General features: G+C 39.8%; 1 protein-coding gene across 2 annotated transcripts in view; it reads left to right on the forward strand.

Annotated features, from left to right (window-relative positions):
• HUS1 (HUS1 checkpoint clamp component) overlaps positions 1-21,695 on the forward strand; it is a 44,297-nt gene extending 22,602 nt beyond the window's left edge. For both annotated transcript variants that reach the window (XM_089669436.1, XM_089669437.1), the window contains exons 5-8: positions 3,531-3,605; positions 8,707-8,806; positions 17,584-17,715; positions 21,402-21,695. In XM_089669436.1, coding sequence (XP_089525562.1) covers positions 3,531-3,605; positions 8,707-8,806; positions 17,584-17,715; positions 21,402-21,484 — 390 coding nt within the window. In that variant the 3' untranslated portion in view covers positions 21,485-21,695. The remainder of the gene's footprint in view (positions 1-3,530; positions 3,606-8,706; positions 8,807-17,583; positions 17,716-21,401) is intronic.
• The last annotated feature ends 1,223 nt before the right edge of the window (positions 21,696-22,918 follow it).

Consider the following 22,918-nt stretch of genomic DNA (forward strand, 5'->3'; position numbering starts at 1 on the left):
AATACATCCTAATTTGGGTTATTTTCCCCAAAGACATGTAGCAGAATACATCTCGGCCTAAATTATGAAGAACAATTATTTATTTGTAAACTTTTATAACAGAAAAAGAAAAACGTGCGGTTTTTATTTCAAAATTTTTGGTCTTTTTTTGTTAATTTAGCAAAAAATAAAAACCCCAGCGGTGATTAAATACCACCAAAAGAAAGCTCTAGTTGTGTGAATAAAATGATAAAATTTTAGTTGGGGTACAGTGTTGTATGACCGCGCAATCGTCATTCAAAGTGTGAGAGCGCTGAAACCTGAAAACTGGCCTGGGCAGGAAGGGGGAAAATTGCCCGGTATTGAAATGGTTAATGATGGGTGCTCGAAGTGACTATCATAGAGGGTGTTGTGCCAGACCAGATACAAAGCGTTTTACGTATTTATTGTAAAGACCGCGTCATAAAAGCTATAAGAAACCAATGATTTTGGGACTCGCAGGGTCCCTTTCTCAATGTAACATATTCTTATGCCTTTATGTGACGCTGTCTTTACAATAAACATGGGAATCGCATTCATTTGCAGTGCTGGTAACTTCATCTTCTTGTTAGTCTTAGTTGGCATCTGGTCAGACAGCCCTGGGTACAAATTAGAGTTCTCTCATCTCATCCAGTCATGCCACCACCACCACCCTGCATAGGTAGTCAGTAGTAGTGGAGTTTACCACAACACTGGATGTGGACCTCCATGGCCTCCAGATTAACAACAAATCTATCAGGTTTGTCTCCAGGTACAAAGATCCTCTGGCAGGAGCAGTGGAATCAGTACCCTCTGATATATGCCTTCATTATCTGCTCCGTAAGATCAAGATGGAGGGCATTCTGGTGATCCTCATAGCTCAGGCAGATGTGCTTTACCTGATCAGACCTCTGGTAGATGCTCCATGGGCTCTTCTATATTGCCTAGACCATCCTGATTCAGCACAGTGGCTAAGTGGTTAGCACTTCTGCTTGGCAGTACTCGGGTTGTTGGTCTGAATCCCAACAACGGCACTACCTGCCTGGAGTCTGCATGTTCTCTCTGTGCCTGCATGGGTTTTCTCTGTGCACTCTGGATTCCTCCCACACTTAAAAGACATGCTGGTAGGCTGTCTAAATTGGCCCTAGTATGTGTATGTATAAATATCAGGTAGGGACCTTAGACTGTAAGCTCCTTGAGGGCAAGGGGCTGATGTGAATGTGCAATCTATAATGGGCAGTGTAAATTGTTGGAGCTATAGAAGTACCTGTAGGAATTTTGTATTTATCAGGCTTTACCCCCTTCCTGACCAGGGCAATTTTCAGCGCTATCACACTTTGAATGACAATTGCGCGGTCATGCAACACTGTACCCAAATTTATTTTTTACCATTTTTTTGAGACAGATAAAGCTTTATTTTGGCGGTATTTATTCACCGCTGGGATTTTTATTTTTTTTGCTATGTAAATGAAAAAGTCCAAAAATTTTGAAAGTGTTTTTTTTATAACATTTTGCAAATAAATAATATTTCATCATAAATCTTTGCCAAAATTTATTCCGTTATCTTTTTAGTAAAAAAAAAAAAATCCAAATTAGTTTATAACCAAAAATTATAATTTTTAAACATTTTTATTTTATTTTTTTTATATTATTTTTTATTTATTTTTTACATACTGTTACCCTAGCAGTACAGTGATTTTTTTTTTTTTTTTTTACCACATTGCTTTTACACCCATATAGGATGTAAAAGCAATCATTTCTCTTTCTCTGTCTGCATTCTTGTACTCATTGAGAAGTACTGAGTGAGCTGTGATTGGTCACAGCTTGTCACAAGGTGCAAGGCTGTTGTGAATAGCCTTGTACCATGTGACCTCTGTAATCATTCACAGATTTCACACGTAGTAAGCAATGATGTCACAAGTGACATCTTGCTTACTACTTTGTATGTGATCACTGATTGGCCAATCAGTGATCACATGATCGGGACTTAGTACAGAGGTCCCGTCCAATGACCGGTGTTTCACTGTGTCCGGAGGACACAGCGGGCACCGGATTGCGGTGCTGCGCGCTCCCAGGGAGCGCGCACAAGCAGGGTGCAGGGAGGCCGTTTATAAACGGCCACCCGACCCTGCACTGCCACCGTCCGCCCGTTTATATGCAACGGCCGGTCGGGAAGTGGTTAATGGCATGGCTGTTGAAGCCAAGTTCTGAGAGATGAAGGCCTTTCTGAGTCAATAATTTCTACAGTGTCAGGAAATTCACATTCTGCAAGGACTGCCATCACACATGGAAGGCAGACTTCACTTGAGGGTTGTACCAGACTAGTCGCCGGTTTTTTGTTTTTTATTTTTTTTTTGCCATTGTCTAAATCCTCCTGGGGGTGGCATTGTAGCACTAATCCATCCACTAACACTAATGCTGAGGGAGAGAAGGGGTGGGGGGGTTGCAGCCACTGACATTGATGATGACCCAAACTTTGCATTACAGTATATTGCAAAAAATGCTGCAGGACCACCATTTTTGGACTTTGGGTAAAGCTCATTCATTTTGCATTAACTGCCTAACTTGAAGCAGTGCACTTCAACGCACAAAGAGGCGTTGCTATTGTGGGGTCCACTGGTAGTGTCTAGGGCCACACTTTAGGCCCTCTGTTGGGTTAGACTAGTGGTGGTCCACTTGAAAACAACAAAGTCTATACTAAACAAAACAGAAAATTAAAAGAAAATCATCAAAGTTTGACTTTTAAAGTGTTACTAAACCCACAACAGTAAAATCAGTCTGTATATGCAGTAAAGCATGCTTGTTATATGCTCTATGGAACCTAAGAGGTTAATGCTCTGCATTGTGTAAAAAGGATGTTGGATCCTGTCTTCTCTGATCCTCCCCTTCCACAGTCCCCAATCCATCTGCTGACAGAACAGAGCCTTTGGGGCAAGCTACATATGCTCAGTTTGGTGTGTATTGCCAGAAAGTTTTTTTATTTTTTTTCTTGGGAGAGTGTATGTGATTAGCACTGTCCAGACAGAGGGTCAGGGGTCATGAAGCCTCATAGGACAATCAGGGGACAATGAAAACTCCTCCTACAAGCTTTAACCAGTGCTCTGGTGGACACTGGTAGAAGTCAGAGGACTGCTCTAACTTCTGATAAGGAAAGGTAATTAGCAGTTTATATTTACTAAAATAATTGCATTTCCATGTTCTGTGTACTGTAGGAGACTGGATATAGTGAATGCAGGGTCCGGGGAGACCAGATATAGTGAATGCAGGGTCCGGGGAGACCAGATATAGTGAATGCAGGGTCCGGGGAGACCAGATATAGTGAATGCAGGGTCCGGGGAGACCAGATATAGTGAATGCAGGGTCCGGGGAGACCAGATATAGTGAATGCAGGGTCCGGGGAGACCAGATATAGTGAATGCAGGGTTCTGGGTTTAGTGACACTAAGTTTTAAAAGGCATTTAAGTGAATGCACTTTTTAGTTCTATATTTTACTATTTGTGACTACATTCATTTTTTGATTTTCGTTTACATAGGTAAGCATATATTTGCCAGCAATTAAAACTATGAAGAGTGTTGTTGAGAGAATGAAGAATTTAAGCAACTTTATAGTAAGTACTGCTCACTTTGTGATGTTTTTCAGAGTTTTAGGATCTAGAATACAAGCATACAGTTCCAGTTTGTTTGAACATAGGTACACATCCATCAGTCGACCAAAAAAATTGCAACAAAAAAGTATAAACCTTGATCCTATATGCTTCAACAGGGAAATAAAATTCTCCCTGAGAACCAAGGGCAATTGAAAAGCTTGTTAAACATTCCGCAATTTATTTTTTTTAAATATTAATAGTATTTTGTGTTTTTAAAAATACATTTAGGTCTGTTTTTGAAGCAACCCGAGTCAGCTAGAACCAGTTCCTTTGGAAGATTCACCCGTTCCATATGACCGAGGTTAATTATAAATTCAGTGGGACTCTGGCTTCCAGTATACAAACCTAAGGGGACAGGTATTATGTAAACATGTCTAGTGTAGGAATTGTCACAGATCCCTTTCAGTTATCTCTAGCGATAGTCATTTCTTTAGATTGTTACACTAATTCAGATTAAATTAAATTATAAAATAGTTGAATCTATATACACTCACATTTATTCAGTTATATGTAATAAAATGTAGGAAGAAGAGGAAGTGAAATGTATTTGAATCAACCACAATAATTGAAAGTAATGTTTCAATTTAAAAAAAAGTTTTTACATTTTGAAGTATTAACCACTTCCCGACCAGCTGTTGCATATAAATGGCCGGCCGGTGGCAGTGCAGGGTCGGGTGGCCGTTTATAAACGGCCTCCCCGCACCCTGCTTGTGCGCGCTGCCTGGGAGCACGCAGCACCGCGATCCGGTGCCCGCTTTGTCCTCTGGACACAGTGAAACACCGATTGTCGGACGGGACCTCTGTATGAGGTCCCGATCATGTGATCACTGATTGGCCAATCAGTGATCACATGCAAAGTAGTAAGCAAGATGTCACTTGTGACATCATTGCTTACTACGTGTGAAATCTGTGAATGATCACAGAGGTCACATGGTACAAGCCTATTCACAACAGCCTTGTATCATGTGACAAGCTGTGACCAATCACAGCTCACACAGTATTTCTCAATGGCTGCAAGAATGCAGACAGAGAGAAAGAGAAATGATTGCTTTTACATCCTATATGGGTGTAAAAGCAATGTGTGTGTAAAAAAAAAAAAAAAAAAAAAACTCATCACCCCCTACAAGTAGTACAGTGTCACCATGGTGACACTGTACTGCTAGGGTGACAGTATGTAAAATAAATAAATAAATATGTAAAAAAAATTTTTTTTTTTTTACTAAAAAGATAACGGAATAAATTTTGGCAAAGATTTATAATGAAATATTATTTATTTGCAAAATTTTATTAAAAAAACACTTTCAAAATTTTTGGACTTTTTCATTTACATAGCAAAAAAAATAAAAATTCCAGCGGTGAAGAAATACCACCAAAATAAAGCTTTATCGGTCTCAAAAAATGGTAAAAAATTCATTTGGGTACAGTGTTGTATGACCGCGCAATTGTCAAAGTGTGATAGCGCTGAAAGCTGAAAATTGCCTTGGACAGGATGGGGGTAAAAGTGTCCGGACTGGAAGGGGGGGGGGGGGGAGTGTCCGGACAGGAAGTGGTTAAGCTTGTGTGTTTCTACCATACAGTTTTGTGCATCTGGTTCTCTTTGAGATCTCTATCTCTTCCAATTATTTGCACCAGTTTAAAGTCAAATTTAAATTTTAGTTTAAATCCGTCAAATTCCAGATGCATCAAAACAAAAAAGCCTGTGTCCTATCAGCATGCTGCAGAATGAGATGCTTGCTCTTTGTAAGGTGACAGTGCTCTCTCCTTGCAAATGTCCAGCACAGTCCCTGCTGATTGCAGTTATTGGTCTGACTCCGCAAGGGTACGATACCACTCTTACAGAGTACAAGGGTCCTAGTCACACTCTGTAGCATGCAGGCATGGAACATGCTTTTCTATAGGAATCGATCTGTGAACTGCATTGTTAGTTCCATTCCCATCTCAGAGGCGTAGCTGCATGGTAGAAGATCTTTGCAACCAAGTCCACTATTTTCTTCGCTTTGCTCTAGTTACCACTTGTTTATTAACCAATACAGGAGAAAGAAAAGCATCTGAAAACCTACCCCTGATTTTCAGGCAATGTAGTGGAATAACTTGTTGCCATGCATCATTTTAGTCTCACAGGGCTATTTACATTTACTCATTGGAGCCTAACTGTGCTCACATGGATCTGCAACTACTTCTTAACCACTTCCTGTCCGGGCACTTATACCCCCTTCCTGCCCAGGCCAATTTCCAGCTTTCAGCACTGTCACACTTTGATAATTGCGCGGTCATGCAACATTGTACCCATATAAAATTTTTATCATATTTTTGAGACCGAGCTTTCTTTTGGTGGTATTTAATCACCTCTGGGATTTTTATTTTTTCTTAAACCAAAAACCACTGAAAATTTTGAAAAAAAAAAGTTTTTTCTTAGTTTTTGTTATACAGTTTTGTAAATAAGTGATTTTTCTCCTTCACTGATGTGTGCTAATGAGGCTGCAGTGATGGGCACCGATAAGTGGCACTGATGAGGCACTGGTAGGTTGCATTGATGGGCATTGACAGGCATCACTGATGCGCACCGTTAGGCGGCACTGATGGGTGACATTGAAAGGCAGCTCAGATGGGCACTGATATGTGGCACTGATGGGCACTGGCACGTGGCACTGATGAGCACTGACTGCTGGCACTGATGGACACTGACAGGTGGCACTTCTGGGGCCACACTGATCATCAGGGCACACTGATCATCAGTGTCCTGATGATCAGTGTACATGTCCCCTCCGCGGAAAGCCGATTACCGGCTCTCCTCTCCTCTGTCATCGTGACAGCTCGAGAGGAGAGAAATGCCGATAACCGGCATTTCCTTGTTTACATGCGATCAGCTGTGATTGGACACAGCTGATCACATGACCGAGCCAACATCTTCGATTCTTTCCATGATCTGCTGTGTCCGAGGGACACAGCGCACCGGCGATCGCCGCGCTGCACGCTCCCTGAGCCGTGCATGCGCGGTGAGAATGGAAGGACGTCATATCAGAACGACAGAACCACCTTGCGCCCGTCATTGTACTATATGGCGGGCAGGAGGTGGTTAAATTAAATGAAATTACATCCTTGATTTTTTTATGTGCCATATATTCACAGAAGAATCTTCTGTGATTATATGGCACATAATAATAATCACTTAAGCATAATTATTCATATTTTGCAAACAAAAATCACTTGTTCCTTTTTAAACCCTACTTTGTGCATGATTGGATATTTTTTTGCAAAGTAAATTTTAACTTCTCTTTATTTCATTTACTAAGATAAATGAAAAATTCACTCCGCTAAGTGAAATCCTTTCGATATCCTTTATTAAATTAACTCTGTCACACTGTAAAGCATTTGCCCATAAATGGCCAGACATACAGGTGAAAATTTGAATATCGTGCAAAAGTTTATTTATTTCAGTAATGCAACGTAAAAGGTGAAACTAATATATGAGATAGACTCATTACATGCAAAGCAAGGTAGTTCAAGCTGTGATTTGTCATCATTGTGATGATTATGGCTTACAGCTCATGAAAACCCCAAATCCACAATCTCAGAAAATGAGAATATTGTGAAAAGGTGCAATATTCTCCGCTCAAAGTGTGCCACTCTAATCAGCTCATTCAGCCATAACACCTGCAAAGGGTTCCTGAGCCTTTAAATGGTCTCTCAGTCTGGTTCAGTAGGAATCACAATCATGGGAAAGACTGCTGACCTGACAGTTGTGCAGAAAACCATCATTGACACCCTCCATAAGGAGGGAAAGCCTCAAAAGGTAATTGCAAAAGAAGTTGGATGTTCCCAAAGTGCTGTATCAAAGCACATTAATAGAAAGTTATGTGGATGGGAAAAGTGTGGAAGAAAAAGGTGCACAAGCAGCAGGGATGACCACAGCCTGGAGAGGATTGTCAGGAAAAGGCCATTCAAAAGTGTTGGGGACTTTTGCAAGGAGTGGACTGAGGCTGGAGTCAGTGCATCAAGAGCCACCACACACAGACAGATCCTGGACATGGGCTTCAAATGTCGTATTCCTCTTGTCAAGCTACTCCTGAACAACAAACAATGTCAGAAGCGTCTTACCTGGTCTAAAGAAAAACAGACCTGGTCTGTTGCTCAGTGGTCCAAAGTCCTCTTTTCTGATGAGAGCAACTTTTGCATCTCATTTGGAAACCAAGGACCCAGAGTATGGAGGAAGAATGGAGAGGCACACACTGCAAGATGCCTGAAGTCTGTGTTGATTTGGGGAGCCATGTCATCTGCTGGTGTTGGTCCACTGTGCTTCATTAAGTCCAGGGTCAACGTCTACTAGGAGATTTTGGAGCACTTCATGCTTCCTTCGGTAGAGGAGCTTTATGAGGATGCTGACTTCATTTTCCAGCAGGACTTGGCACCTCCCACACTGCCAAAAGCACCAAAACCTGGTTCAATGACCGTGGGATTACTGTACTTGATTGGCCAGCAAACCTTCCTGACCTGAACCCCATAGAGAATCTATGGTGCGTTGCCAAGAGAAAGATGAGAGACACGAGACTGAACAATGCAGAAGAGCTAAAGGCCGCTATTGAAGCATCCTGGTCTTCCATAACACCTCAGCAGTGCCACAGGCTGATAGCTTCCATGCCACGCCGCATTGAGGCAGTAATTGCTGCAAAAGGGGCCCAAACCAAGCACTGAGTACATATGCATGCTTATACTTTTCAGAGGTCCGATATTATTCTGTGTACAATCCTTGTTTTATTGATTGCATGGAATATTCTCATTTTCTGAGATTGTGGATTTGGGGTTTTCATGAGCTGTAAGCCGTAATCATCACAATGATGACAAATCACGGCTTGAACTATCTTGCTTTGCATGTAATGAGTATCTCATATATTAGTTTCACCTTTTAAGTTTCTGCACTGAAATAAATGAACTTTTGCACCATATTCAAATTTTTTTCGAGTTTCACCTGTATGTGACCACTAATGTTGGTCATACTTAGAAATTGCAGTACTGAATATCGCAGGTTATAATATCGTATATATATTTGTTTTTTTCCCCAAAGGTTATTGAAGCAAATAGAAATGGAGAAATTAACCTGAAAATAGAAACTGACTTAGTATCTGTTTCAACTCACTTCAAAGATTTAGGAAATCCTCCTTGGGGTAAGTGATTCAATATTAATCTGAATGGTCTCTTTCAGACAATGTAGACTGTTTCTTGTGGAGCTGGGAAAGTACTATTAAATATTCATCCAAACTTCATTAAAGGATAATTCGACAAAAAGCTTTATGTGGCGGGTGACTGGGGGAAGAAAATGTAAAAAGCAAATTATCCTTGTTACTCTCTTGCCTTGGTCTACTGATTTGACAGTTCTGCAGTGAACACCTATGTCTAGTATAAGGATTACCAGATTGAATTCAGCAAAAAATGTTCAGGCAGCTCATATTAGTTATGGAAGGAGATCAGAATGGCAAATTTAATCTGCAAGGGGGTAAAGGTTCATATTACATTTGCTTTATTGTGGTTCTAAAGACATCACATTTTTTACCTTAATGCATTCCCTAGCACCCCTCCCATCTGTTCTATCTTGATCCAGTGCTAAGGTTGTCTGCATCGGCGCTGGTCTGTACTCCTTACTTCACAGGACACATAGGCAGCAGGGGGAGACATTGGCTCCTGCTGCTGTCAATCAAATCTTGTGAGGAGGTCATGGGGAGCAGGGCCAAGCCACACTGTGTTTGTCTATGGATGCACATAGCCTGGCTGAGGAGCAAGCCCGCAGGTGTGCCCCCATAGCAAGCAGCTGCTATGGGGGCACACGCAGAAGAGGAGGAGCTGAGATCGCCAGCAAGGGACCCCAGATGAGCAGGGCCACTCTAAGCATTACCATTGCACAGAGCAGGTAAGTATAACATGTTTTTATTATTTTGTGAAAAAAGCCTTTACAACTGCTGAAAGAGATCTAATTTAACCATCTCCCGCCCGCCATATAAGGTAATGACGGGCGCAAGGCGGTTCTCTGTCTTATGACGTCCTCCCATTCTAACCGTGCATGCGCGGCTCCGGGGGCAGGCAGCACGGCAATTGGCGGTGCGCTGTGTCCCTCAGACACAGCGGATCACTGATCAACGGAAAGAGCCGAAGATGTCGGCTCGGTCATGTGATCAGCTGTGTCCAATCACAGCTGATTGCATGTAAATAGGGAAATTCTGGTTATCAGCATTTCGCTCCTCACGAGCTGTCACGCTGACAGGAGAGGAGAGCCGGTAATCGGCATCCCTCAGAGGGGACATGTGCACTGATGATCAGTGTAGCCCCAGCAGTGCCACCTGCCAGTGCCCATCAGTGCCAGCTGTCAGTGCTCATCCATGCCACCTGCCAGTGCCCATCAGTGCCACATCAATGCCACATATCAGTGCCTACCAGTGCACACCATTGCCACATATCAGTGCCCATCTGAGCTGCCTTTGTGTCTTTCAGTGCTGCCTTTCAGTGCCACCTAACAGTGCTAGACAGTGCTGCCTATCAGTGCCATATATGAGTGCTGCCTTTTAGTGCCCATCAGTGATGCCTGTCAATGCCCATCGGTGCCTCATCAGTGCCCATCACTGCAGCCTCATTAGTGAGCATCAGTGAAGGAGAAAAATCACTTATTTACAAAATTTTATAACTTTTTTTTTTTTTTTTCTTTTCTCTCAAAATTTTCAGTGGTTTTTTGGTTTGTTTAGCAAAAAATAAAAAAAATTCAGAGGTGATTAAATACTACCAAAAGAAAGCTCTGTCTCAAAAAAAGTATAAAAATTTCATAAGGGTACAGTGTTGCATGACTGCGCAATTGTCATTCAAAGTGTGACAGCGTTGAAAACTGGCCTGGGCAGGAAGGGGTATAAGTGCCCTGTAGGCACATGGTTAAAAAGCCCTCAGACTCCTTAAAAGATTTATGTAGCTGTATTTTTTAGAACGCACTGGAATAGTAAAAGAAAGGCAACATGCATAAATCTCTGTTTTACGCTTTGTTACATAGTTAGTCAAAAAAGACAAGTCCATCCAGTTCAACCATAACTGTGCGGATATCTTTACAGATAAACCCCAGTACTGTGTTCTAAGTCATTCTTCAGTAGGCAATTGCTTCTGCAGAGCACAACACTAGTTTAACCATTTCCATACCGGGCACTTTTACCCCTTCCTGCCCAGGCCATTTTTCAGGTTTCAGCGCTCTCACACTTTGGGTACAATGTTGTATGACCGCGCAATTGTCATTCAAACTAAAATTTTATTTTCTTCACACAACTAGAGCTTTCTTTTGGTGGTACTTAATCACCGCTGGGGTTTTTTATTTTTTGCTAAATTAACACAAAAAGACCGAAAATTTTGAAAAAAAACACCACGTTTTTCTTTGTTTTTGTTATAAAAGCTTACAAAAAAATAATTGTTCTTCATAAATTTAGGCCGAGATGTATTCTGCTACATGTCTTTGGTGAAAATAACCCAAATTAGGATGTATTATTTACAAGAATATAAGAAGTGCGGCGCTAATAAATATATGTCTCAAATGAACTAAAACACAAATATGATAAACAAAAATAAATATATCAGATAAATAATAATGTCCAAATAAAACGCAGGATCTTGCATGAAGTGAAAAAAAAAGAACCAGGATCCAACAGTAAAATTGCGCACTCACCGGACGCGCTATAAAAAAGCGCATATGTAGTATGACCACTGGAAATCCATCATGCGGGGACAATAGATAGCCATCCAGGAACAGGTGATCTCAGTGTAATGGACAACTTCCAGATCCAAAAATCCCCTTAAGTCTAAATATACGCTCCCTACACATCAAAAGACACCCTGACACTCATATTTAACACTGAGAAACCAACATGAATGGTTATGATAATTTTAACTCGCGGTAGCAATGATAATTTTAATCAATAATAGTAAAATGCCATTAAAAAATGGCCAAAATACAAAGAAGCGTCATCCCCTTTCAAATATCACCAAAAATAGGGCGGCGGGGGTGGGGGGGGGTTGAATAAACCTAGACCAAGAAAGATATTAGAGCAAATTACAGTAATATTATAATATTATTAGCAATAAAAATTTCTGGAATAAACGTTTTGCTTTTTACATACTACACTATGAGGTGTTTTTTGGCTCCTATCTGGAGCTAACATATTTCAGGAAATTCCATTTCTCATCTTCACCACCGGAGGGAGTCCCTTACTTATCATTCATCCAGTCTTAAGGGGATTTTTGGATCTGGAAGTTGTCCATTACACTGAGATCACCTGTTCCTGGATGGCTATTGTCCCCGCATGATGGATTTCCAGTGGTCATATTACATATGCGCTTTTTTATAGCGCGTCCGGTGAGTGCGCAATTTTACTGTTGGATCCTGGTTCTTTTTTTTTTCACTTCATGCAAGATCCTGCGTTTTATTTGGACATTATTATTTATCTGATATATTTATTTTTGTTTATCATATTTGTGTTTTAGTTCATTTGAGACATATATTTATTAGCGCCGCACTTCTTATATTCTTGTGTATTTTGAGGGTTTTGCTGTGATTACCTTGAGTGCATTGGCTGCTGCTGAGAGAGCGCTCACTTTTTTATTTTTTCTTCTTTAGGATGTATTATTTAGTTTGTAGGAAAGTTATAGAGTTCACAAACTATGGGATAGATCTGAATATTGATCAATCCTGAAGTACTGACAGCCAATCTAATTTCTTGAGGTCCAAGAATGTCAGAATAGTACAGATATCCCCCAAATGACCCCTTTTTGCAAAGTAGACAGTCCGACGTACTTCATAAGAGGCATGGCGAGTTTTTTGAATTTGTATTTTTTTTTTTCATAATTTTTCGGAAAATGAAAAAATTAAACTAATACTTTTTTTTTTTTTTTTTTTTTTTTTTTTTTTTTTTACACATACTGTCACCAGTGCAGTACAGCATTATCATATAACTGGCATGGCGGTGACACTGACTGGTGACAGTATGGGAAAAAAAATTATATAAATATATATATATTAATATATATATATATATTATACACTTTTTTTTTTTCATATTTGACTATGACCAAAGTAGTACAATATTACTATGGTAACATTATACTACTTTGGGGAAGTGATCAGTATTTTTTTTTTTTTTTTTTTTTACACAATTTGCTTATAGCAAAGAATTACTTTGCTATAAGCAAGCATTTACCTGAATGACCGATTCATTCAGGGTTTTTTTTTTTTTTTTTTTTGTGCTTAGCGGTGATTTGGCCACAGCTAATCACGTGACATGTGCATGTGATCGCTGTGACCAGGGGCGGACTGACCATTTGAAAACTCGAGCACTGCCCGAGGGCCCAGGGTCAGTAGGGGGCCCCATGAGATGCCCCTGGTACCTTTTTCATAGGTTTTTTTGAGTTTGGGCAAGGACACAGGGGCCCCATGATTCCCTATTGCCCAGGGGCCCCATGAGTTGTCAGTCCGCCCCTGGCTGTGACCACTCACAGCTAGATTCTAGTATACAATCGATGGCATGAATGAAGCCATCCATTGTATACAACTGTCATGTGACCTGTGATTGGTCACATGGTACCGGCAAGGGGGGCTGGTACTCAGATCTGTCATCGGCCGTGTCCGAGGTACACGGCCGGTGACAGATCGTTTTGCCACGCGGCTCTGCAAGCGCGCAAACTGCGCATGCCCGGGAGTACGCCATATGGCATCCAATGAAATCGACAGCATTTTTCCGGCGGCCGGGCGGCTAATGGTTAAATACCCTAGCAAGATTTTAAAACTGCACAGGGATAGCAACAGGTTGTCCCAGAGCTGCCCGGTCACTATTTTAACATAGCGTTTTGGTCCCAGTAGTTTTTAGTGTCCCTGCAAGCTTTCAGTGATAGCGGATATCTAGCTCTAAGCCCAGGAACTGGAACGATCGACTCCTTGGCCTACAATCCTGCTGCACAGCGCTCCATAGAAGCTCCTGTAGCAGATCACTGTAATCACAATGCTTCCATATTGTGTTGACATTGGAAGGGATGTCATTTAGTTGAATGTCTTTAGCCTGGCCACAGGTTCTCTTAAAATGCAGTACAACTGTGTATAACAAACCATTTTCTTTAATGGTTCAATAATATAGCATTGAATACTGAATCTTGCAAATTGATTACATTGTAGATTCAGTAATTGTATATGATAAGTAAAACAATAAATCTACTCGAATGCACTATATTACTGCTCTGCCTTGGCTTCTAAAGATTTACAGCATGAACCCGTGGCTATGAAATCAGAACATGAAGCATGTAAAGGTTGCAGACGCATAGCCATTCATGAAAGTGGAAAATAGATGAAGGAAATGTGGTTATAGAACCGCTTTGCAAATTTCAACACCTATTTCTGTATCTGCTTTGTAAGTGGATTAAAATTTAGGAATGGAGCCTGTAGGACAAAACCGTTCTATCATCTTCATGGCATTTCCTTGCTTCATAGTATTGTGAAATGTGCAATGATAGGTGTGTATAATTGAATGCCTCCTTCAGTGAATAACTGCTTGAACTTAAATGACTAAACATTTTTGTAACTATTGGCCGGAGTGTCACTTCACCGTAAAGAAATTTGGCCAACTAACTGCATATCGCTGTAAAATTTGCCTTTAAAGCCCAAATTGAAGTCAAAGAAATGGATATTCATTCAGATAGATATTGTATTAATAACCTCTGTTGTCTTTGTTTTACATCCACTTTCCTTAACCCCTCGCCTACAGGGCACTTATACCCCCTTCCTGCCCAGACCAATTTCCAGCTTTCAGCAATGTCACACTTTGAATGACAATTGTGCGGTCATGCAACACTGTACCCATATGAAATTTTTATCATTATTTTGTGATAGAGCTTTATTTTGGTGGTATTTAATCACCTCTGGGTTTTTTTATTTTTTCTTAACCACTTCCCGACCGGCCGTTGTATATAAACGGCCGGACGGTGGCACTGCAGGGTTGGGTGGCCGTCTATAAACGGCCTCCCCGCACCCTGCTTGTGCGCGCTCCCTGGGAGCGCGCAGCACCGCGATCCGGTGCCCGCTGTGCCCTCCGGACACAGTGAAACACCGATCGTCGGACGGGACCTCTGTACGAGGTCCCGATCATGTGATCACTGATTGGCCAATCAGTGATCACATGCAAAGTAGTAAGCAAGATGTCACTTCTGACATCATTGCTTACTATCTGTGAAATCTGGGAATGATCACAGAGGTCACATGGTACAAGGCTATTCACAAAAGCCTTGTACCATGTGACAAGCTGTGACCAATCACAGCTCACTCAGTTCTTCTCAATGAGTGCAAGAATGCAGACAGAGAGAAAGAGAAATGATTGCTTTTACATCCTATATGGGTGTAAAAGTAATCAGTGTAAAAAAAAAAAAAAAAAAAAAATCTTCATCACCCCTCACAAGTAGTACAATGTCACCATGGTGACACTGTACTGCTAGGGTGACAGTATGTAAAAAAAATAAATAAAAATAAAAAATAATAAAAAAATAAAATAAAAATGTAAAAAAAAATGTTTAAAAATTATAATTTTTGCTTATAAACTAATTTGGATTTTTTTTTTTTTTTTTACTAAAAAGATAACGGAATAAATTTTGGCTAAGATTTATGATGAAATATTATTTATTTGCAAAATTTTATATAAAAAACTTTTTTTCAAAATTTTTGGACATTTCATTTACATAGCAAAAAAAATACAAATCCCAGTGGTGAATAAATACCACCAAAATAAAGCTTTATCTATCTCAAAAAAATGGTAAAAAATTCATTTGGGTACAGTGTTGCATGACCGCGCAATTGTCATTCAAAGTGTGATAGCGCTAAAAGCTGAAAATTGCTCTGGACAGGAAGGGGGTTAAAGTGTCCGGTCTGGAAGTGGTTAAAGAAACCAAAAACCACTGAATGTTGAAAAAATGTTTTTTCTTAGTTCTGGTTATAAAATTATGTAAAGTGATTTTTCTCCTTCACTGATATGCGCGAATGAGGCTGTAGTGATGGCCACTGATAGGTGGCGCTGATGAGGAGGCACTGGTAGGCATCACTGATGGGCATTGACAGACATCACTGATGGGCACTGATAGGCGGCACTGATAGGCAGCTCAGATGTTCACTGATGTGCACTGGTAGGCACGGATATGTGGCACTGATGGGCACTGGCAGGTGGCACTGTTCAGCACTGACAGATTGTATTGTAATTCTCTAGCAAAAACAAAGTGCCAGAAAAAGCTTGTTAAGTGGTTTGAAGAGTGGAGGATGTGTGGCATAAACTTCTAATGTTGGCCCTGAAATTCCAGGAGAGTAGAAGCACCCTGCCCAAATTATTCATTTTTGGAAAATAGACAGTCAAAAGGTATTTGCTAAGAGGCATGGTGAGTATTTTGCAGATCTCATTTGTTGCCACAAGTTTTTGGAAAATAAAGAAAGAAAACTTTTTTTTTTTTTTTTTAATCTTTTTCAAAACCTTGTGACAAAAAGGATATCTGTAGTGAGGAAGTGATATGAGGAAACATGCCCTTTTGACAGCCTGTAAGTGGTTGTTGGATTTTGGGGGCCTGTATGTGGATAGGCTGCCAAAAAGTCTCTCACATGCGGTATCCTCATACTTGGGAGAAGTAGTAGAATTTGTTTTGGTCTGTTATTCCACATATAGCTATGACTTATGTAAGCAATATATCATTTAAAATGACAACTTTGTGCAAGAAAAAAAAAGTTATTTTCCAAAAATTTGTGGCAAAAAAATAAAATCTTCCATAGACTCAACTTGCCTCTCAGCAAATTTCCAAAAAGGGGTCATTTTGGGGGGGGGGGGGGTGTCTTTGCACTGTCCTGGCATTTTGGCACCTCAAGAAATGTGATAGGCAGTTAGAAAGTAAAAGCTGTGTAAATTGTAGTATCTATACCAGGGGTGGGCAAACTTTTTGACTTGAGGGCCGCAATGGGTTCATATATTGGACCCGGGGGCCGGACCAAGAGTAGATGAATGATGTGTATGTGTCATCCATAGTAAGTATAGTAATTCATCCCCCATAGTAATTCATCCCCCATAGTAATTCATCCCCCATAGTAATTCATCCCCCATATAGTAATTCATCCCCCATATTAAGTCCCCAAGTCCCCCCTGTGTCAATTTACTTACCTTTGCTCCGCGCGTTCCTCTCGCCGTGTTCCCGCTCCATTCCGGTCTTCAGGGCGGACTGTGAGAGGAGTCTAGCTCCCCTCACGTTCATCACGCTGCCCCGCCTACACACATCCTGACAGTATCACGCTCCACGGGCCGGATTAAAAGGTCCGCCGGGCCGTAGTTTGCCCGTTGCTGATCTATACCATAGTTTGTAGACGCTATAACCTTCACAGAAACCAATTAATACACACATATTGGTATTTTTTTTATTTTTTTACCAAAGACATGTAGCAGAATACATTTTGGCCTAAATTTATGACTAATTTTGAGTTTACTGGATATTTTTTTAATAACCAAAAGTAGAAAAAATGTTTGGTCTTTTTTCGTTTTATATTATAAAATACCCAGTGGTGATCAAATAGCATCAAAATAAAGCTCTATTTGTGTGAAAGGACAAATTTCATTTGGGTACAGTGTTTCATGACCGCACAATTACCAGTTGAAATAGCGCAGTGCTGAATAGCAAAAAATGGCCTGATCATGAAAGGAGGTACATTTTTCGGAGGGCAAGTGGTTAAAAAGGTTTTGACTAGGATAAAACTGTAAAGGTCTGGGGTTTATCTGGTAATTTCAATAAGGTTTGTACCGATATATATTGACATCAGAAAATTAGTTCAGTATAAAGTCATTCTTTATAATATAATTCAACAATACAAATACTGAAAAACTTTGTAGAGACAAATCACTATTTCTGTTTCTTTCTATTGCAGTCTCAGATGACACTTCACAGAATAGCACTCAGGAACGGGACCTGGATTTCATCTCAGAAGCCAGAGTTGACATTAGAAAACTATTGCAGTTTCTTGCAGGGCAGCAAGTAAATCCCAACAAAGCCATATGTAGTAAGTTATGCTTTCAAAATATATTAGCCTATTCTGGTTTTTTTTTTTTTTTTTTTTTTCCTTTTCTGCCATCAATTTAAAACCTCAGAATTCTTAACTGAGATGGTGCAAATTACAGCGATTAATTGTAGAACAATGTAACTTATAGCAGCCAATTTTGTATGACCTTTATCCTGTGAAACTGAAATTCGACTGGGTTACAGTGTTTTTCAGTGAAGCATTGTACTTTGCACTGCCTTTTTAACCATTAGCCGCCCGGCCTATAGCCATTTGGCGGCCGCAAAAATGCTGTAGCTTTCCGAGTTATACGCCATTTGGCGTACTCCCGCACATGCACAGTTCGCACTGTTGCAGAGCCACGCAGAGGCGCGATCTGTCACCGGCCGTGTACCTCGGACATGGCCGATGACAGATCTGAGTATCTGCCCCCGTTGCCGGTACCATGTGACCTGCTGTGACCAATCACAGCAGGTCACATGACAGTTGTATACAATGGATGGCTTCATTCATGCCATCCATTGTATACTAGTGCCTAGCTGTGAATGGTCACAGCAGGTCACATGCACATGTCATCACAGCTAAGCACAAAAAAAAAAAAAAAAAAACCTGAATGAATCGATGTCCTTCAGGTAAATGCTTGCTTATAGCAAAGTAATTCTTTGCTATAAGCAAAGTGTGTAAAAAAAATACTGATTACTTCCCCAAAGTAGTATAATGTTACTATGGTAACATTGTACTACTTTGGTCATAGTAAAATATGAAAATAAAATCTTAAATAAAATTTAAAAAAGTAATAAAAAATTAAAAAAAAAAAAAAAAAATAAATATAAATATATATATATATATATATATATATATATATATATATATATATATTTTTTTTTTTTTCATACTGTCACCAGTCAGTGTCCCTGTTCACCGCTATACCAGTTATATGATGACACTGTACTGCACTGGTGACAGTATGTAAAAAAAAAAATAGTGAAAAGAATTTTTTGACTTTTTTCATTTTCCAAACAATTATGACAAAAAAAATACAACTTCAAAAATCTCGCCATGCCTCTTATGAAGTACGCCGGACTGTCTACTCTGCAAAAAGGGGTCATTTGGGGGATATCTGTACTATTCTGACATTCTGGGACCTCAAGAAATTAGATTGGCTGTCAGTACTTCAGGATTGATCAATATTCAGATCTATACCATAGTTTGTGAACTCTATAACTTTCCTACAAACTAAATAATACATCCTAATTTGGGTTATTTTCACCAAAGACATGTAGCAGAATACATCTCGGCCTAAATTTATGAAGAACAATTATTTATTTGTAAACTTTTATAACAGAAACAAAGAAAAACTTGTGTTTTTTTGCAAAATTTTTGGTATTTTTTTTTTTTGTTAATTTAGCAAAAAATAAAAACCCCAGCGGTGATTAAATACCACCAAAAGAAAGCTCTAGTTGTGTGAAGAAAATGATAAAATTTTAGTTTGGGTACAATGTTGTATGACCGCGCAATTGTCATTCAAAGTGTGAGAGCGCTGAAACCTGAAAACTGGCCTTTGCAGGAAGGTGTAAAATTGCCCGGTATTGAATTGGGTAAATAAGCTGGGATGTATGCAATTTGACAGTTATGACTTATTGCATGTACTAGAAAATATAGGAAGCTTTGTTCTGCAGACATAGCACTTGTGATGAATTTGGTAGTTGCTTTTGAGGGACTGAAACAACAGCAGACCAAAAAATATGATCCTGTATATACATTTGTAATGTAGTATTAAAGTAGTAAAGTATTTTTAGCTTCGTAATACTGGGGTAGGTTTCTTTTATTGTGTTCGATGCATTGTTAAAATTCCTAACCCTGCACTTGCAGTTTGCAACTTTTCATTGTTGCTTGCTACTGCTTTCCCTGTGCTGCTTCCCTGAACTTCTGGTCTTCATTGAAAATAGTTAACAGTAGACAGTGCAGTCTGTTAGCTTGCGGAAGGAAGAGAGAGGAGGAGGGAAAAGCAGGAGATTGCTTTGCCACCATTGGGGCTGTGTGTTTCTATTGATGCACACAGTGTAGGGAGAGACAGCTCTAGCCACTGTATGCAAGGGTGGCTCCATAGGATGGTGCAAGAAAAAGGATCCACCCTGAAAATGGAAAGAGGCAGCAACTTAAAATGGAACATAGGAAATATTTACACAAACTAAAGGTTTGATTTCATTTAATACCTCTTATAATAGGTATCTGTGTTCATTTTCTGGTATTCTAGTCAGCAAAGCCAACAGGGAACACTAGGCAGTCATTTCCTCTATTCTCTGCATCGTGGCAACTGCTTCCTGGCTAGGAATTCTCTATTATATTATACAGTTAGTTCCATATATTTGGACACAGGCACAATTTTCATACGTTTTGGCTCTTTATGCCAACAGAATCAATAAAATGAAACAATCCAGATTAATTTGAAGTAGAGACACTCCGCTTTAATTCAAGGGGTTGAACATAAATATCCAGTACAATTTTAGGAACTGCAACCATTTTTATACACAGTCTTTCCATTTTCAGGGGCTCAAATGTAATTGGACAAATGAATATAATCATAAATAAAATGTTCATTTTTAATATTTTATTGAGAATCCTTTACTGCCTGAAGTGTGGAACCCATGGACATTGCCAAAAACTGGGTTTCCTCCTTTCTGGTGCCAGAAAGGAGGAAACATTTGCCAGGCTCTAACTGCAGCTTGCCTTCAGCAAGTGAAATGCATGCTCAATTGGGTTGAGATCAGGTGATTGACTCGGCCATTGCAGAATATTCCACTTTTATTTCAAAAGCTCCTGGGTTGCTTTTGCAGTGTGTTTTGGATCATTGTCCATCTGTACTGTGATGCGCCGTCCAATCAACTTGGCTGCATTTGGCTGAATCTGGGCTGACAGTATATCTCTAAACACTGCGAATTCATCTGGCTGCTTCTGTCTTTTGTCACATCATCAATAAACACCAATGACCCAGTGCCACTGGAAGTCATGCATGCCCATGCCATCACACTGCTGCTACCATGTTTTACAGATGACGTTGTGTGCTTTGGATCATGAGCTGTTCCAAGCTATTCAAAGCCATCACTTCCATGGACAGCTCCTTTGAATGCATGATGTAGGTTCACAGCAATAGATTCCAAATGCAAATACCACACTTAGAATCAACTCCAGACCTTTTATCTGCTTAATTGATGACGAAATAACGAAGGAGTAGCCCACACCTGGCCATGAAACAACTTTTCATTCCATTCTCTGATTACTTTTGGTCCCTTGAAAAAGGGGGGATGGCTATTCTTAAAAGCTGTAATTCCTAAACCCTTCCTCCAATTTGGATGTGCATACCCTCAAATTACACCTGACAGTGTGCACTTTCAGCCCATATCCATTCTATAACTATAGCTTGAATATGTTTTTGTAAATACCTGAAAAAAACTAAAATTGTGCCTGTGTCCAAATATATATGGACCTCACTGTATATATTTCATAGCTTAGATTGAGTTTGGTGAGAAGAGACCTAGTGGGGGAAACCTTTTTGGTAAATCAAGACATAACATCCATGGATTTTAGCATGCAATATTGATTTTACAGATTGAGGAGTTAAGCTGCATGCTTTGTTTTCTGTTGCAGTGAGTATACCAGATAACTTTTGTCTTTCTTTTTTTTAACAGATATTGTTCATAAACGGATGGTCCACTTCATTCTACTTCACGAAGATGTCACCCTGCAGTATTTTATCCCAGCCCTTGCTTAAAAAAAAAAAAACCTCTCAAAACAGTTTGACAGTTTGTTTCAAGAAGATGAACAATAATTCTGGACTTATTGCATTTTAAACTACTTGAATAATGCACCGGATGTTGAAAATGTCCTTTTTTATCGTTGTTTTGACCAAAACACCCTTTTCTACATTTTGAGAATGTAATATTACAGGAAATGTGCTCCATAATAAAATAGTTTTGGTAAAATGGTTCTTCTCTTTTATAATACTTTACTATGAAGCAAAGTTTTTCATAATTACATTACTTAATCTAACTAGATTTGCCACTAAGCTGTGGCTGATCACAAACCCAGGTTTGGGAATAGAACGAAGTTTGCAGTGCAAAAAAACCCCAAAAGTGACACTTTTTGCAGAGGCGCCTGTGGATAGATTTTGTATGTAGTATTGGGAACCATAACATAGTATAAAAGAGATCCTAACGACCGTATTAATTTTGTTAACCTCCCAAACGGTATTCCTGAGTGTAGCTCGGGGTAAAATGTCAGTACCAAAAGCGGTAACCCCGAGCTACACTCGGGCTTACCATGCAGCGTTGCTCAGGGAGTCCCTGCAGAGCTTACCTTGTCCTTCTCTCCCGCGATGTGTCCCCTGCAGCGTCCCCGGCCATCTCCTCCGGCTGATGCCGGCATCCGGCTCCTGTGTTCCGGTCCCTGTGACGTAGGGACGTACGGGCGCCGCTGGCGGCGGCAAATTTGAAAATTAAAAAAAAATTTTTTTTTTCAAAACTATTTTTCATAGTAAAACATTGCTGTTTCAACCCATTTCACATACATTTTGTCCTGTGCCCTGCCTGCATTATGTCTGTTCTTTCTGCCTGGAAACTTCCACGGCGTCCAAAAAGTGTCCCTTTAGGTCAAAAGCGGGTTTAGATCAGCTAGAGAACAGCGATAGTAAATCAGAACCACTTGCAGAATTGAGTGATAATGATTCGTGGGGGAAATTCGTCATCAGACACTGAAAACAATTTTGCGACTTTGCTCAGCAATGTGCGAACTTGGTGCTATATTTCAAATTTCAGTGTTTTTGGTTTGATTATATTATTGAATTAAATAATATTATTATATTATTTTTTATGATTATTTATTAAATTATAATTTATGATTTTGTGTTTCAAATTTTATCCTACCCGGGATGTTTACTAGACTCTTGTTCGGACAGATTTCAGTGAGTTATTCCTAAATATTACAGCCTACAATAAAAAAAACTACATATTTCCATGCAAAATAATGGTACCGCTTTCAGCACCAAAAATCTGAAATAATCATACCGCCAGGGAGGTTAAGGAAAGGCTTATTAAAATGCCAAATGACACGTTTCGTGACGGTCTCTTCCTCAGATTATTGGTGTAACATTGTATGCTACTGGGATTGAATGATTAGTAATTGAAAGTATATGTAAGTTAGTGAGCGC

The sequence above is a fragment of the Staurois parvus genome, unplaced genomic scaffold (assembly GCF_062004578.1).
Source record: "Staurois parvus isolate SC_StPar_1 unplaced genomic scaffold, SC_StPar_1.0 ptg000077l, whole genome shotgun sequence".
Lineage (NCBI taxonomy): Eukaryota > Metazoa > Chordata > Amphibia > Anura > Ranidae > Staurois > Staurois parvus.